Source organism: Lissotriton helveticus, chromosome 1_1 (genome assembly GCF_964261635.1).
Source record: "Lissotriton helveticus chromosome 1_1, aLisHel1.1, whole genome shotgun sequence".
Lineage (NCBI taxonomy): Eukaryota > Metazoa > Chordata > Amphibia > Caudata > Salamandridae > Lissotriton > Lissotriton helveticus.
Window position 1 is genome coordinate 1,011,865,627 of NC_136057.1, and position 16,186 is coordinate 1,011,881,812.

At 40.6% G+C, this 16,186-nt stretch overlaps 1 protein-coding gene across 2 annotated transcripts in view; it reads right to left on the reverse strand.

Annotated features, from left to right (window-relative positions):
* Positions 1–16,186, reverse strand: part of GTF3C6 (general transcription factor IIIC subunit 6) — a 108,626-nt gene that overhangs the window by 20,156 nt on the left and 72,284 nt on the right. For both annotated transcript variants that reach the window (XM_078656084.1, XM_078656087.1), the window contains exons 2-3: positions 4,777–4,857; positions 811–874 (exon numbers count right to left, since the gene is read on the reverse strand). In XM_078656084.1, the coding sequence (XP_078512210.1) occupies positions 811–874; positions 4,777–4,857 (145 nt within the window). The remainder of the gene's footprint in view (positions 1–810; positions 875–4,776; positions 4,858–16,186) is intronic.

A 16,186-nucleotide genomic window follows, 5' to 3' on the forward strand; every position in this document is an offset into this window, starting at 1 on the left:
CCTTAGTTGCGGAATTTAAACCGTAGCATAAATATTTTATTATTTTTAAGTCGGTATTCAACTCAAACATGTGCATCAGTTATACCTCACGTATTTGTAAAAGCATCCAAGAAACTTGGGAACACAGCAACTTTACACAAATTACGCATGTTGACGTCAAATAACTAGTTTTTAATGGAGAGCATACACATTATTATGAGTCAAAGCACTTAAATAGGACGCTTGATCAGACACTCCTGACAACCTGTGAGTAACTTAAATTCGTTGGGAAAATAGGTAGGTTTCACATTACTTTTAAAAATTCCACAAAAATTATTTCTTCTGTGAGTTCAAGGGGAAATCAGTGTCTTGCTCTATGTTCCAACATTGATGATTTGTGTGCACGAAGGTGTTCTTAAACAGAGACAAGCAAGCTGGTTTGGCAAAGAACAGCCATTTTTTATTATGTATTATGGTGACAACCTTGAACATGTTATTCGGAGTTATTTCAAGAGTGTAAAAAATTTGGAGAGGATCCAGATAAATTCAGTAAAGTGTCCTTGGGCGAAGTACCATTACATTGACAAGTGCAGCTGCAGTATGACATGGGGAGAGGAGCCAAGAATTTAGCAACGTAACGTGCTGCACAAATCACGCCTGTTGCGGCACTGCTGACTGGAAATGACGTAACTAATGTGAATTACAAGATATTACCTACTATTCTGCCACATGTGATGACATTTCTTTTTTCTGTGAAAATCATTAAAAAAAAATTAAAAAACAAGAGGTTTGAAGGGCAGAGAGGCCTTTTCATTTGTAATTGTGTCATACCTGAATACTCCCCAGCAAAGACATACTTGTCAACTTGTAAGATGGGCTTTTCTGTGTCTATTCCCTGCAAATAAAAGAGCAGTACATGGCTCTTACTCAGAGGCACAAGCGTGCAAGACCCATCAGAAAGAAGAGATGGTTTCACATTATCTATCCGAAAATTAGTACAATCTCCTGCCACAGTGACTTTACGGAGATGACACTTCAATGTGACAGAGAAATCTAAAAAGCAGTTCTAAGATTTATTTCGCTCTCCTTTGAAGCATAAAACCACTCACTTGACTTTTCAGTTTACAAAACAATGCAAAAATTTTGCACAATAAAGCATTCTGATGAACAAGAAATACAAATGTGTACATACTAGCAATCGTAGTCTTCAGTTGCAATAGTAAGGCATCAAAAACACAATAAAATGAAAAGAAAACTAATTGCGCTGATAACAAGTGTGCCAATAAAGCAAATGTATTTAATATATTGAAAACTAAAGTGCTATAGGTCACTGACTCAGTGTAGGTTATAGTCTACAAAACACACCAATCATTGCATTCAACCAAACTGGAGCCGAATATGCCAGAGAAAACTATTATATTATAGCTACCGTGACAATGTACAGAGCTTGCTGATTGTCCCCATAGTGGAAAATAATAACTGCAACTTTAGGATTAATGTGAAATTTCAGCTATTTATTTTCTCCGGAAAGAAAATACATTTGAATGCGAAAGCTTCCCCTTCTGCTGAAGACCCCGCAAAACAGGATTGTTGCTTGCACTTTTCCACACTTGGTTGACTCGAAGTGTAAGTTTGGAAGTGGAAGATTGTAAAGTTATTGCAAAGATTCGTTGCATGAAGAAACTATGTACTGATTACGACTTTGGCCAAAGCCGGACAAAGACCGCCCACCTGATCACAAGTTCAACTTGTGCAAGCAGACAGTCTTTTTGCCTTTCCCACGACAGTGCCCTGAAAAAGGGCACCGCAATGGGAACAGTAAAAATGTTCCAACAAGGCATGGACTGTGAAGTCCAGGCCGTGATGGAACAGGGAAGTGCAAGCAGACAGGGGGCACACATCATGCACCCCTGAATGCATCCCTATGACGTTTCCCCACTGCCAGCCTTTTCATGGCAGGCTCAACAACATGAAAAGGCAGGCGGTGGAGGAATTCGTAATATGCTGGGTGGGACTGCACATGTCCTGCTCAGCATATTACATTGTCCCTCCGCCACACTAGCGCAAAGGAACGACGGTTCCCTGGCGCAGGCGGCGTTCCATCGCCCGTTCGACAGTGAGAGTCATAATACGGCAGACGGTGGACCGCCACTGCTGCGCCACTGCGAGAGGCCCTTAGTCCTTGTGGATTTTTATCCCATTAGCAATGCCTACTTCCCAGGAATACCCACTTTTCCACTCCGTGGTTGCACATCTTGTGGAAATCCTGCACATATAATGGACATCTCCACACAGAATGTTCTGTAGATTCTGAATTTGTAAATCAGGGAATGAAATTTAGGTGTGGATGCAATATTTTCCTCGAGAATTGGGCCAGACAGCATAGGACAGCTATTTTTATTATGCAGAGCAAATCATCCATCTGTTTCTGACGTGTTTCGAGATTTATTATCCTCTCCAAACCAACAGGCTAATCTAAATAAGGCATTCCTTTTTGTCCAATGCTAAATGCAGGGCAAAACATACAACTACAAGCCTTGCATATCCCATAAAACCAACCGATATGGAGACCAAGGCATAGACGGCAAGGACTGTAAATAGATTACGGAAGAATTATGTTGCAGTTCAGAATCTCTTTTCTGTATTAATGTAACTTAGGCAAAATGAAAAATAATCATAATAGTTAGTACCATTGATGCTGGGAGTACTTGTGTGAATACTGATCCATTGTTCTTCTGAAAGAGCCCATCATAATTTTAGAAGGGAAGTAAGAACCTGGGAGTACTACAGTTAATATTTTAGCTTTCTGTAGAGTGCTAGTCTGGTACTGAATATGTACCTAAAGTCTAAGAGAAAACAGAGAGCTGCCTACTAAAAAACACCCGTATTCTTAACTGCCTAACATACAGATTTTTTAAACATATAGGGCCTATTAACAAACTGCATTTTGTAGTATGATGTGTGGTACTACAAATCGTACCACAATATGCTATTCACAAACCTAGGTACGGAATGTACGCCTCTGTCATTCCTCTACCTATATGTGCGGAGATATCTGCACGTTAGTATACATTTAGAAGTAAATGTGGAAGGGACACAGGAGTGAATTGAGAATTGGGTAAAATATACAAATACGGGGGAGGGGTTTAGAGAGGATTAAGGAGGAGTTTTGGGAGTATTGGGACGTCAGCCCACCCACAAACCAGTAAGCCCATAGCTATTTACAAACTGCGCATCTATAGTTACGACAGCCAAAAATGACACAAAATAGTTGCAGAGTACACCTACTCAGAAATGGAGTAAGTCTAGCTCCACATATGGCCAAGAACATAAAGAATTAGGGACTTAAAATAAATCCCCCATCGGAAATAATGTTACATTAATTTAAAATATTTTAAGTAGCTAAAACTATAAATAAATATGTTAAAATGATTTATAGAAATAATAGACCATTGTAATTTAATTATAATATTTTGCTAACTTTTTTTTACAGTTAAAACTTAATGCAACAATACATTATAATAAAACATATTTAAATTACTTTAAATAAATTATATACATCACTTTGGATACTTTTAAAGCATAATAAAAACACATTTATAAACTTATGTGGGAGTTCATTTTTTAATTTAAACTTCAGATTTTTTTAATTTAATGTATTATACTTTCATTAAAGATTTAATTCAAATGAAGTTAATAGTGTAGTAGTACTTTTTATTCAATTCTCCATTTAAAATAAATAAGTAAAATGTTTTTACATTAGATTAAATCATACAAATATTTTGAATATTAGTTTTTTTAAATTATTAAATTGTAAAGATTTTCCTCACACGTTACCATTGGAAGGCTCCACAGTTGGGCCGGTGATCTCCACATGGTAACATATATGGAAAATGTAAAACATTTTTAAACTAAAAAACAACCACAAAAAATGTCATGCTAAAAATTACTATAAGTAAACTTTGTACATTTAATTTAAATGTAGATCAAAATAATAAAAATGCTACAACAGTATGAACTTAAATTTGGATTAAACCTTTAATGTGAATTACATGAATTTTTGGTTCTGAAGTTTAAATTAAGAAATACATTTCCTCCTAAATTACTTATTAAAAGTGATGCATATCGTTCATTAAAAGTAATTAAGTTTTAATTGAACTTAAAAGATGTACTTTTGAACTTTTAATCTAGCCAAACTAATTTCTCGGATATGGGAGGATTGAGATAATTTACTATTCTAATTCATCAATTAGTGTATCCAGGAGACAGTTTTTGGTGCGTATCACAAAGTTTGTGTTGGGGCACATTCATGCATGCTGATAATTTAGCAATCTGTAATTTTAAGTATAAGGGCTTGACGTGGACTCGAGTGCACAGGTTACTCGATGACAATGTGTTGGATATACCGTCAAACTTATTGCTAGTACCACAGGATACAATGCACTTGAAATAAGGTAGATGGGATATCTGTCTGCCAACTTCTAGAACAGTCTTTAAATTTCATACTCTACATCAACAGCTGTGGTGAAAGGAAATATTTCTAACGCGAACCAAACCACAATCTCATTGCTAAAATATAAAGACATGATACTCCATGTTAAAGTAATACTTTTAAATAAAAGGTTTTTTATGGTGCATAATATGCAATATTTTGTTAGTCTACAATGATAAACAACTGCAGATTTCAACCCATGTGAATTGATCTCCAGAGAGTGCATATAAACTCTGAAGGCTTTTGCTAAATGTTTATGCTGTAGAATTTCATGGCATCATCATATTTCACTTCATCATACTCACCAATATCTTACATCGATTTTCACATTTTTCTAGAAAATCTGAATCGAGAATCCCGGACAACTCCACCATAACCAATTGCTCCTGAAAATAAAATTAGGAGAAAAGCATATATGAAAGTGTCAATCTTGTAGAATAAAACCAAACATGGCATCTTGACTGCAACAAGAACATAAGTAAGGCACATAAGGTCTTGCTCTTATGAGGGTCACAGTGCTGATTTGCAATATGCCCTTTTCTAATATGTATAACGAGGGACATTCACTCCCCTTAAATGCATATAATTAAACACTAGCCTACAAAAAGCAATAAGAAACTCTTCCCAACTGCTAAAAGATTAATGTATTTTCTTGTGACACATTTCCAAAAATAAGTAATTTATTTTGGTTCAACATTTACATTTTTTATGATCGTAGACTGTACTTTAACAAAGTTGTTAACTTATTTTGTGTAAGTAAACCACTCTTCTATAAAATATCCTCAATGTTGGCATGAGTGACAAATGTTACAGTTCCAGAGTATCTATATGCTTGAGAGTGCTGTGAAACTGTTCTAAAGGTGCAATAGCAGTAATACAGTATTATGTACATGACCTAATTCCCGGGGTGCCACAATAGTGAGAGGTTACTGGACTCAAACTTGAGGAGTGTACCACTCTCTAGTACTTGACTATAAATGGTAACGAGGGATAGCACTCCAAAACTTCCTCAAGGAGGTGGTGTCGGAACACAGTACAACTCTCTCAAAATCTCTTAATAATGTAATGTTATTTGCAAACCCTTACTCTGTACAATGAAAAATACTGTAATATCACAAAAGGAAATAGTACCCATAAAACCAATGAAAACCAGAACTCTTGCACCTTCCTAGCCAGATATCTATGTCCAAATGTAATTACAAAGGGTAGGCGCTACGTGCTAGTTTTATTTAGCATCTAGTCTAAGGGAAATGTTTTTCAATGGTGCTCACAAATACGGAGTTCACAGTCCTAAACACAATTGCAGACCATACAGTCAAAAATGCAACATGCAAGCTCAGTCAGTTCTCACTAGATAGAGTTTAGCTGCAACATGTTCTGATTGCCACATCTCAAGAGGGAACTATTGTGTTTTATTTGACTGGGGGATCGTCCAACACTTCAAAGGATCATAAGCTGCTACAACATTTCTTTGACTTCACAGAGAAACCGTACAGGTTTGAATTAATGCTCACCTCCCAACTAGAAGAGCAACGGTAAGAAACCAAACAAAGCGAGGTAAGATGGTGCCTTGATCAGGAATGGTTCACAAGAGTCCTTTATGTTGAGGGACTATAGAGGATTCCTTTGCCCATCCAAGGGAATCCCTACTCTTTTACAGATTCTAATAAAAAGCATTGTATCTTCAGTTGCAGATTGATTTTACCCACACACCCAGATTTTAGCGACACAGAAACAGTGACAGGCTAGGGTTTAAAATGCTAATATCAATGCAACTTCTCAATGGATTCAAACGCAGTTTACAGTAACAGATTCAATAACGCCTTACCTAGCTACCTCTCCTTGCCAGGAGGAACTCGAGGTCCCTAGAAGACAAGCTTGACCAGATACAGGTATTCCTGTGGTGCTGGTCGGGTCAGGGACAAAGGCAAGCTTACCAAACAAAACACAGGCATGTTCTTTTGACTAAACAATGAAGAGCACAGACCGTCATTAGTGATTTTTCTCCCACACAGCATCTGGTGACCTCAATTCCTGAGGTGAACCAGACCGGTCAACAGAAATTAAAATGTCCTCAGTCTGCTAGGTTGATAAACTCCTTATCAAGGTAGGCTCTTGACTGCATGGTACAGCACCAGCAATTCCTCACACAGCAGACAGGTCATTTTCCCTTGGAAAGCGGTCCAACAGTAACTCTTTCAAGGAATAGTCTTCGGTCCAAGCTTGAGCCCAGCTTAGTAAGGAGAGCAGACATCAGCAGAGTGATGCTCCTGGAACTCAAATCTCTTAGCTACACTGGTGTGCAGGTCCGCCTTGGATTGAACAAGGATCCGGAAGCAAAGTACTGATGAAGCTGGCTGGTAGTTATCACCAAAGGTAACAAGCAGTTGTTTTGGATAGCTCGAAATTGTAAGGGGCTCTTCCAATTAAAAGCTGTATGGCCATTGCATTATCAGCTCACACCAGGGCCATGGACACCAGGAGGGATTCCTATGCTGTATCCAACCATATACATATGTTTAATGGGTCAGACAGCAGGGCAAATCCTTTGACAATATGGATCGGGCAGGAAGAGGGGACAGGACTTGGAGGGAGGAGGCTGGCACTCTCGCCTACAGAAGCCTGTAAGGCATGTAAAGGGTGCAGACTCCCAGGTCACCGGAGGCACAGGCAGCCTTGCAGAAAGCCCACTACAATTAAGGGTTGCCATGCATACACAGAGAGAACCCCAAAAGGGACCCTCCTGCAGTCTAACAAATAAGCGCCCAGGTTTCACACTTGTCTTACACCATACAGACAGTATACGTAAACTTTTTACTCATACTCAATCAGATGGAAGTGAAATACTCAGTTACGGATAACTGCAGGACCTTTTGCAAAGGGGAGTACAGTTGGCATTTCCTCTACAAACAGACAGGAGAAAAGTGTTGTATTTCACTCAAAATAGCACTGCACCAATACTAGTTCTACAAAGCCTGATTTAGGCTGAGTAGTAACTCCCTTAGTTATCACTTTGGGTGTCCATCTTGACCCCAAAGCACTGGAAGCAGAGAGAGCTGTTGCACTGTCAGCACGCTTGAATGTCAGTATCACCAGAGGAATACCGCAGTGATTGCATAAACAGAAGAAATAACAGTGCAGGGGAGCGCGCTCTCCAGAGCCATGCCAGGGGCTTTCGGTTTCTGTACTCTCTGCCACAGTTTGCAGCCTTTTTTTCATGTGTATCTCCAACTCTTTTTAAAATTGCAATCTTCTGTGTCAGTTATTGGTTTCATCCTATTGGTCTAACATTTTTTTAAGGTCGAGCATTCTAGACCTCTTGTATATACTTTAGTATATACTTATATGTGTATTTACTTTGTGGGGTCTGGAGATCAGCCCTCGGACTTGTCTGCTTCTGCTTAGGGACTTTTTCTCTGTTCAACTTCCTCAATGTAACTGTCTTGATAGAAAACGGCCAGTAGAGGTCAGTAAATTACCAGAATTGCTTTCTGCTTTTTGAATTGCTTCTATTCGACTGTCTTGATAGAAAATGACCAGTAGAAGTCAGTAAAATCCCAGAATTGCTTTCTGCTGAGGGACTTTCTTTTTTTCATTTTTCTGGCAACTGCCTCTATTTAACTTTCTTGATAGCAAACGACCAGCAGAGGTCAGTAAAATACCAGAATCACTTTAGCATTCTCTAGATTCCAGTCCATAGAAATGGTCTTCCATGCGTACACATAGACAATAATATTTTTCAAATCTTATATGTTCAGTGATATGACCATTGAAAGCCCTGATTTTATATTAAAAACAGAGCCTTTGACTATACCGTTTCCTGCTGAAAGGCAATATTCTCTCCATATGTTCCCATACCTGGCCTGTCATGCAGTTTGGTGCTTACTTTCCCTAACATGTTAAAGAACAGTAGATGTTTCAGCACCCAGGGTAATGTGCTGCATAGCTAAATACATACCAGGCCCGAAAGGAGAGACCGATTATATTGCAAATGCTTCTTTCTCTTACAAACAAGAATAGACAAAACGTCTAGCACCTTTCAATCAACTCCTATACACCACGAGTACTCTAAAGAAAAAAGGGAAAAGCCACTGCCTAGCCGTCATATATAGCTTTACTTGGTGAATTAGTACACATTAGAGATGCGGTGCCCAGCAGCAGTATTTAGAACTGGCTGTGAAACTTCTGAATAATAACAATTAAGATGCAAATTATGTTTTTGCTGTGTCCAATGGGACCAGTCTTCCTGGTTCCTTAAAGAAACAACCTATGTGTCCCTATAATTAATTACTGTTGTGATTTGGTTTTCTCGCTAGTATCTGAAGCCTCCATTTAATGTTGAAAAATGTGGACTGTTTCTCCCGTCTTATTAATTTCCTGGGGCAATGTTCCAGGAATATCCCTCTGTTTAGTTTTTCATCCTCTTCTGACATACCGGGTATTGCTCATGGCTTGTCCTTAAGTGTATTTAACGCAGGTGTTCAGATAATACTGTTTTATGAGCAAAGAGCCAATAACTTGGCTTTTTTGGAGTTATGACCAAGGCTCCCATCTAAGAGAGTCTCTTTTATGTTTGTTATGTTGGCAGCTACTTTCCAAAAGGCATGTCTTTTCAGAGTAGCATCTCGTGTGATGGGCCCAGCTCATCTATGTATAAAATCTGCTTAGTTTTATAATTTGAATTTGAATTTGAATTCCTTACACTTAAGAATTACATCTGTAACTTGGTGGCTTAAAAGGGCTAGATACTGACATCCAAAGTTTGCTCTCATACGCAGGTACAGCCAACGAATGTGACAGTGGAGAGTTCTTTCGACCAGGTATGGTAAAGCATAAACGCAGTCAGTCCCCCCATGCAACATCATATTCAGAAACTGCCAATATAAACTAGGTACAGTTTACATGCCTACCACCAGCTCATATGCAGCCATATACGTTTATTCACAGCCTTCGCATGCAAGATTCAGGCTTTGTATCCTAGCTGCAGTTTCATATGCCGGGGTACAGTTTTCATATGCTGGGTGCAGCCAGTATACACTGTAACCATATACCCGCCCCAGACAGCCCAGGATCTGGCTCCATTATATTCTGGATATAGATTCAGATGCCCAGGTAAAGCCTTCAGCTTGAAGACAGGAGTGTGATGCAATGGGGAGGAAAGAGCCTGTAAGGAGTGAAAATCCTGTCTCCCACTCATTCTACCTCTTTCCTTTCAAGGATTTCCTCCTGCACTCCAAACTGAAAGCACAACAATGGAAGTACAGGAACTTGACACAATAAGGCAATTGTTCTTGTATCTCTTCTGCTGGCCAGAGTGAGAATCACCAAGGGGAAAAGAAATCAGCTACAATTCTCAAGACTTCGTTCTACTTTTACACACCACATTACTTACCTTACCACAGGCCTCTCAGCAGCCAATAAAAGGCTACTGAGTGGCCTAGAGATGGACAATGGCAGGAAAGCCCACAGCATCATTTGGTAGAGAAGGAGAGGCATAATGCATGCACATCATAATGGAAGGAGAGAAAGCAAAACCAATGGAAAGTATTGCACCTAACTTTGGTCCCAAGTAACGGGATTTTGGGCACTCGAAAGTCACTTTTATTCATTTTTTCTGCCTGGGATGCGGAGCTATTTGAACCAGAACTAAAGATTGGACGGCAGAAAGCACAGAACTGATAAAATAAGGCCCTAAAGCACAAATGGAGAAAACATAACCTTCTGTGAAAACCTGCTCCTGGTGACCTCTTTGTAATGTGCACAGGAACACGTGCAATTTCTAGAATACAATGAAAAACATCGTTTTTAACTAGGAAATGATTTCCTCCAGTTACCTTCTTGTGGAACTTTATGGCCAGAAACAAAATAGAAGCAAAGAAGTGAAAGACTTCCATAATATTTTACTGTGTTCCTGAATTGTATCCATTATATAGATACTATGGAATGCCCTGAATATCACTATGTTCCGCCTCTCCACTCAGTGGGACGGGCCAAAGGGAATAGAACAGCACACACAGGGTGCGGAACCGAGTGGGGGAAAAGGCTTTCTCCGCCAGAGGGAGAAGGTTAAACAGTTCTCCACTGAGTGACCCTGGCCGGAGGACCAACACCCCGAACACCCGGAGGACAGTGTTTTCGAGGTGGTTGGGGGATAAAGGGGCCCAGAGGTCAATTGAAATAAAAGGAGATCAGGACAGGGAGACAGGGTCCAAGCTTCTACAATTCATAGACAACTGGATCCGTACTCTAGTCACAAAAGATGAACTGTCCCAGTGTTTTGAGATGGTGAGGGCTCAGAAGGCACTGTCAGAGTAGCCACCCCTGGTCTCCCCCACCCGGCTGCCCGCCACACTCTCTAATTGTCAAACTACTTAACTACAGAGATAAAGGCAATACTGAGAGCTGCACGTAGACTAGGCAAGGTGATGCACTGTGAAGCACAGGCGATGTTCTTTCTGGATTACACTAGACTGGTGTTAAAGCAAAGGAAGCCCTTTCATGAGGTCAAAATGAAACTCGAAGACATGCTGCTAAGATACGTGCTCCTATTCACGGCAAAACTAAAGGTACTTTTAAACTCAAAAATTCTTTCTTCTTCCAGACCCCCAAAGAAGTAGCGGAGTGGACGGTGGACGGGAGGGATACTATGCAAGAAACTTGAATTGATACTAAGGTATTTGGAACCCACTCAATTAAAGGGGCCATGGCTTCAAAGGTATTCTCTCTTGGGGCTCGTCTGGAAGATATTCTTAATGCTGTAGACTGGTTGTCAAATTCTACCTTCAAAAGGTTCTACTTTAAACCAGTCCAAAACATGGCTTCTCTGGTTATCGAAAAGTTTTAAACCAGCATACTCCTCGCCTACGGTTCTGATATTGAATCAAACATTTTGTAGCCATCATAACAGAAAATTTCAACTCTATTAGGGACACGGAGGCGAGGATTAGCCCACCCAAGTGGCATACGAGTGCACCCTTCCTAGGGCAACCTAATGTTCGTAAATATGGGTGTATGTATTATAATATATATACACACATATATATGTGTATATATATATATATATATATATATATATATATATATATATATATATATATATATATATATATACTGAATTTCGCTCAGGACGCCACGCTTGCAAAGATCGCCCGCACTCCAGGTAAATCCAAGAATTTGTATTTATGCTGATGCGTTTCAACCAACAGGTCTTTGTTAAAGCATTCTTTTTTTTTTAAATATTTTTTTTTACTGGTTTCAGCATTCAAGAAATCACAGACATTGTTAGGTACATGTATCAGTCGAGTTATAGTCGGTATATACAGTACAACAGTGCAAGGTAAATCAAACATTGAGTCCAGATGCTTGGTTGTTATTTCTGGACATTTCCATCTGTCAAAGCATTCTTTATTATTCATACCTTGTTCTTTACGTCAGGTTACCCGTGTCCTAAATGATTGCAACAGAAATGTTTAACTCTCTGTTTGGAATTGATATCTTCGCTCGAGAGGCTAAAGAGTATGGATGTTCCCTGATTTTTGTTTATGTACTCTTCAGGATGTGTCGAATCTAAACACAACTGATGAAGTTGTCATTCGATTTCGGTCGCAAGAAGAAAGAGGAGGTGCCAGCTGCAGAGAGACAAGGGACTATCAAGGGAACTCTAGACTGTTAGACTATGATTAATGTTGCTATTTGCCTTTTATACCAGGGGGGTTTGGGAAATGAAGTCTTGTTCGGGTTTTTACTGGGCTGCTGTAATAAAAAGTGAAGAAAGTACAGCATAATCCTCATCTCAATGTCCTAAACAGAATTGAAACTTTCTGTTACAATAGCTAGGACATTTTTCTCGTCCAACTCATTTTTCCTCAACCACCTCAATGCCTGGTTTAATTTACTTTTATTATGGCGAACTGCCTTGGTTTGCCATGGTTTATTAAAGGTGTAAATGGCAAACAGCCGAGCTTTATTGGATTAATTGTGGCAAAATTCAGACATTTAGGGGCTTATTATGATGTCAGTGATGTGACCGACCGCCAGACGGGCGTCAGTCCCACCGGCCCAATTAGGATGCGCCCGCTATCCTGCTCTTTTACCATTGTGGATGGTGCTGCTGGCTGCAGCTGAGTCCGCAATGGTAAAAGGGCATGCACAGTATTTCCCTGCACCACATGGCAGGCATCACGCGGTGTAGAGAACTGCAGGGGGGTATCATGGGTACCCCCCAACCGTCCAGGGGCCCACACCGGGCCCCCAAAGCCAAATACCGCCAGCCTTTCCATGGCGACATCGCCACCATGGAAAGGCCTTTCACCACACACATCCAAATATGGCTCAGTTTATTCCATAGTAGATCCTGTACCGCTGGTTGTTCTTCTGTAGGTGATTCCTAAACAGATTCATATTGAAGTCTTCAGATATTATGAAGTGGGATTCACTATGTGCCTGTTTTAACTTTGTTATTATAGAGTTAATGTAGGGAAATGCCTTTTGCTTCTCAGTAGGTGTCGGCTGTATATAAATGTTGATTATTATCAGTGAGAATGGTCGCCGTTCCCCCTGCAACACTATTTTAACAGCAAGAAGCCATGGCTCTTCTGATTCAATATACGAGCAGAAAACATATGTGTGGTGCTAGTCTACCCCTGGGGCGACCTTTTTTCTTGAATTTTGATGCTGACTTTGTAAATTCTAGGAACCAAATTAGTGGTATGGAAGATTGAGCCCACGTTTCTTGTAACATTAGGACTTGATAGTTGCCAGGTAGTCTCTAACTTTAGGGCCATTTAATTTGCTTGATAAACCTCAAATATTCCAGGAGCAGAATCTCAATTTTTGTAACGCAGCGAGTTTGAAAGTAATCAAACTCATTCAGTGAAGAGCTCGTGATAGCGGTATATCTTGATTATCCCCTATCACGAGCATTTCATGTATGTGGGTTTTTTAGACGAAAAGACCCCCAGACCATGGTAAAAACAGGACAGGTGATCCATTCTCCTCCGATTACCCGATTATTGCATGGAAGCTGAATGGATCATATCTTCTTTCTCCCCCATTTGATCATAACATACTAGATCATCTACAGGATCAGGGTGTTATTTTTCCTTGTCATTAAACTATGAACCTTTTTTTTCTCTGCTTTTGGAACCCGACAATTCATATAGACTCATGTTAGAGTATAGAAGTTACAGTGCACACACACGCACACATGCAGTGTAAAATGCTCACAATACTGGACTTATGATAAACCAATTCAGGACAAAATATAAAACAAACTTAGGGTTATCTCAAACAGGTCCTTTAAACAGATGGTAGCGCCTGAATCACAATACCTAACTGCTTTTTCATTCAGCGAATTTAATTACGCCTATATGTGATGGCTTATGGGATATAAGAATAGCCCTTGGCGTTTTGCAGCAAAAATTATGTATATCTCGCAAGAAAAATCTGATGAGTTATCATACATTGATGATATCTACAGCACAGATGATGGTTTAATAGAGCACTTACATAGGGTGGGCAGAACAGTGACTCTTTCAGCCCGACATCTAAAATTTCATATCTTAATGTGATCTTTTTTATGTATAAATTATCTGTTGAGGGAAAAGGACTGGCACCGGACTTCCTACAGAAGTGTGCTACTTTACCACCTTCAAGCACAGTGATAAAGTTGCAAGCCCAGATGTGGTTGTTGAACTTTGTAACAACTTACTTGCTGTGTTATGCTTAGCAAATAAAGCCCTTATATGAACTAATTACTGTTGACATTTCTGAGAAAAAGTGGATGAACATGACCTCTGCTATATTTCCTGGACTTCAAGCAAAATTATTGAAGAGAAAATACTTAAAAACTTGGACAAGTATCTTTGTAATTAGGTTGTTCCTAGCACTTCGGGTTACACATATTAGGTTACCATGATGGACAGGTGACCCCAATAGCTTACAGATGACACTACTGAGGAGGAACAATTCAGTCCTGCTGAGAAAATTCTCAAGGCAGAGCAGGCGGCCATCTTCAAGGAGCATCCTCTAGCTCAGGGAAGGCAGAAAGCTGTAATGCCCTATTATGGTGACTACTAAAGCAAGTAATTCCAGTACATGCACGCTACACCTTCGTTGGGAGCAGTGGGTTGCGACGCAAAATTCAACTGACAAAAAGATTTGAGTACGATCCTACACTTAGGACGCATGAATTTCTACACTACAAACAATCTCACAAACTCTGAACATCTTACCCATTCATAAGTACACAAATGTATTCTACATGGACAACTCTATGCAGCCTACAATCGGAACCAAGCAAAAATAACCACTGCTTGCGCTGCAGTGCAGGGAATTATTGACAATGCCAAAGTGAAGGAGATACATACACAAATCAAATTTTTAGGTGAGTCCATTGCAAAGATGGCTGAAAACAAAATCTTCCTTGTCCATCAGAAGAAGGTTGATCCATCAGTTCTCACACTCATTTTGTCAGATTCAGCATTCTGTGTACAGGGTTGCAAAGCTGACTTGCCACATTGGTGACTGAATGGATTCAGAGATTCAAAAAGATATAAACAAAGCAGCTTTTAGGAAAGGTAGCTGCTTTACAGGAGGAGCGTCTTTTGGCCCATGTACCACACACCATGGCCCAAAAAAATGAAGTAATTAAGTAAAACAGAACTGAGCGACTGGTTTAGCTGCAAAGGCAGTGGTGCAGACCTTTTAGGTAGCTACTGTAACTCTATTTCAGACAAAGATGAATGCAGACATAATGGTGGCAATATAAGCAGCATTGAAAGGAGCAATGCCTCCTGATGGTTTCCCTTCCAAAAACTCTTACAGCCTCTCACCAAAGACAATGGGCCTGCTTAAGAGTTTGGTGATGGGATACTCATCACAAACATTATATCCCGTATGCTGTATTACAAGTGCCAAATGATATGATGCACTTGTAATATGGTGGCCGGGATATCTGTCACGTTTGTGATAAGATTATCCCATCTGCAAAACTCTAAATCAGGCCCAATGTGCCTATAATTTTTATACCTGGAGTTAGAGTAGGGTAAATACCAAATGAGCAATGTAGATTAGATATGATTGGGGGGCATTAGCTCGTTGGGGGCTACATACCAGCATCACTGGACACCGTTTCTGCTTTCCCTGACAAGGACGCCTCGCTGATCACTTCGGCTCTCCCCCGCTGCCGCTCCTGACACCGCGGCCGCAGAGAGGGGGGAGCAAAGGGTGAAACTACATTACCCAGCGTCCCCTGGTGTTCCCGGAGACGTGATTTGACGCGTCAGGATCCCGCGCCCGGAGGCGCTTATCAGCCGGCTGCTGCTGCCGCCGAGTGGGGGAATTAGCTCGTTGGGGGCTACATACCAGCATCACTGGACACCGTTTCTGCTTTCCCTGACAAGGACGTCTCGCTGATCACCTCGGCTCTCCCCCGCTGCCGCTTCTGACACCGCGGCCGCAGAGAGGGGGGAGCAAAGGGTGAAACTACATTACCCAGCGTCCCCTGGTGTTCCCGGAGACGCGATTTGACGCGTCAGGATCCCGCGCCTGGAGGCGCTTATCAGCCGGCTGCTGCTGCGGCCAAGTGGGGGCATTAGCTCGTTGGGGGCTACATACCAGCATCACTGGACACCGTTTCTGCTTTCCCTGACAAGGACGCCTTGCTGATCACCTCGGCTCTCCCCCGCTGCCGCTCCTGACACCGCGGCCGCAGAG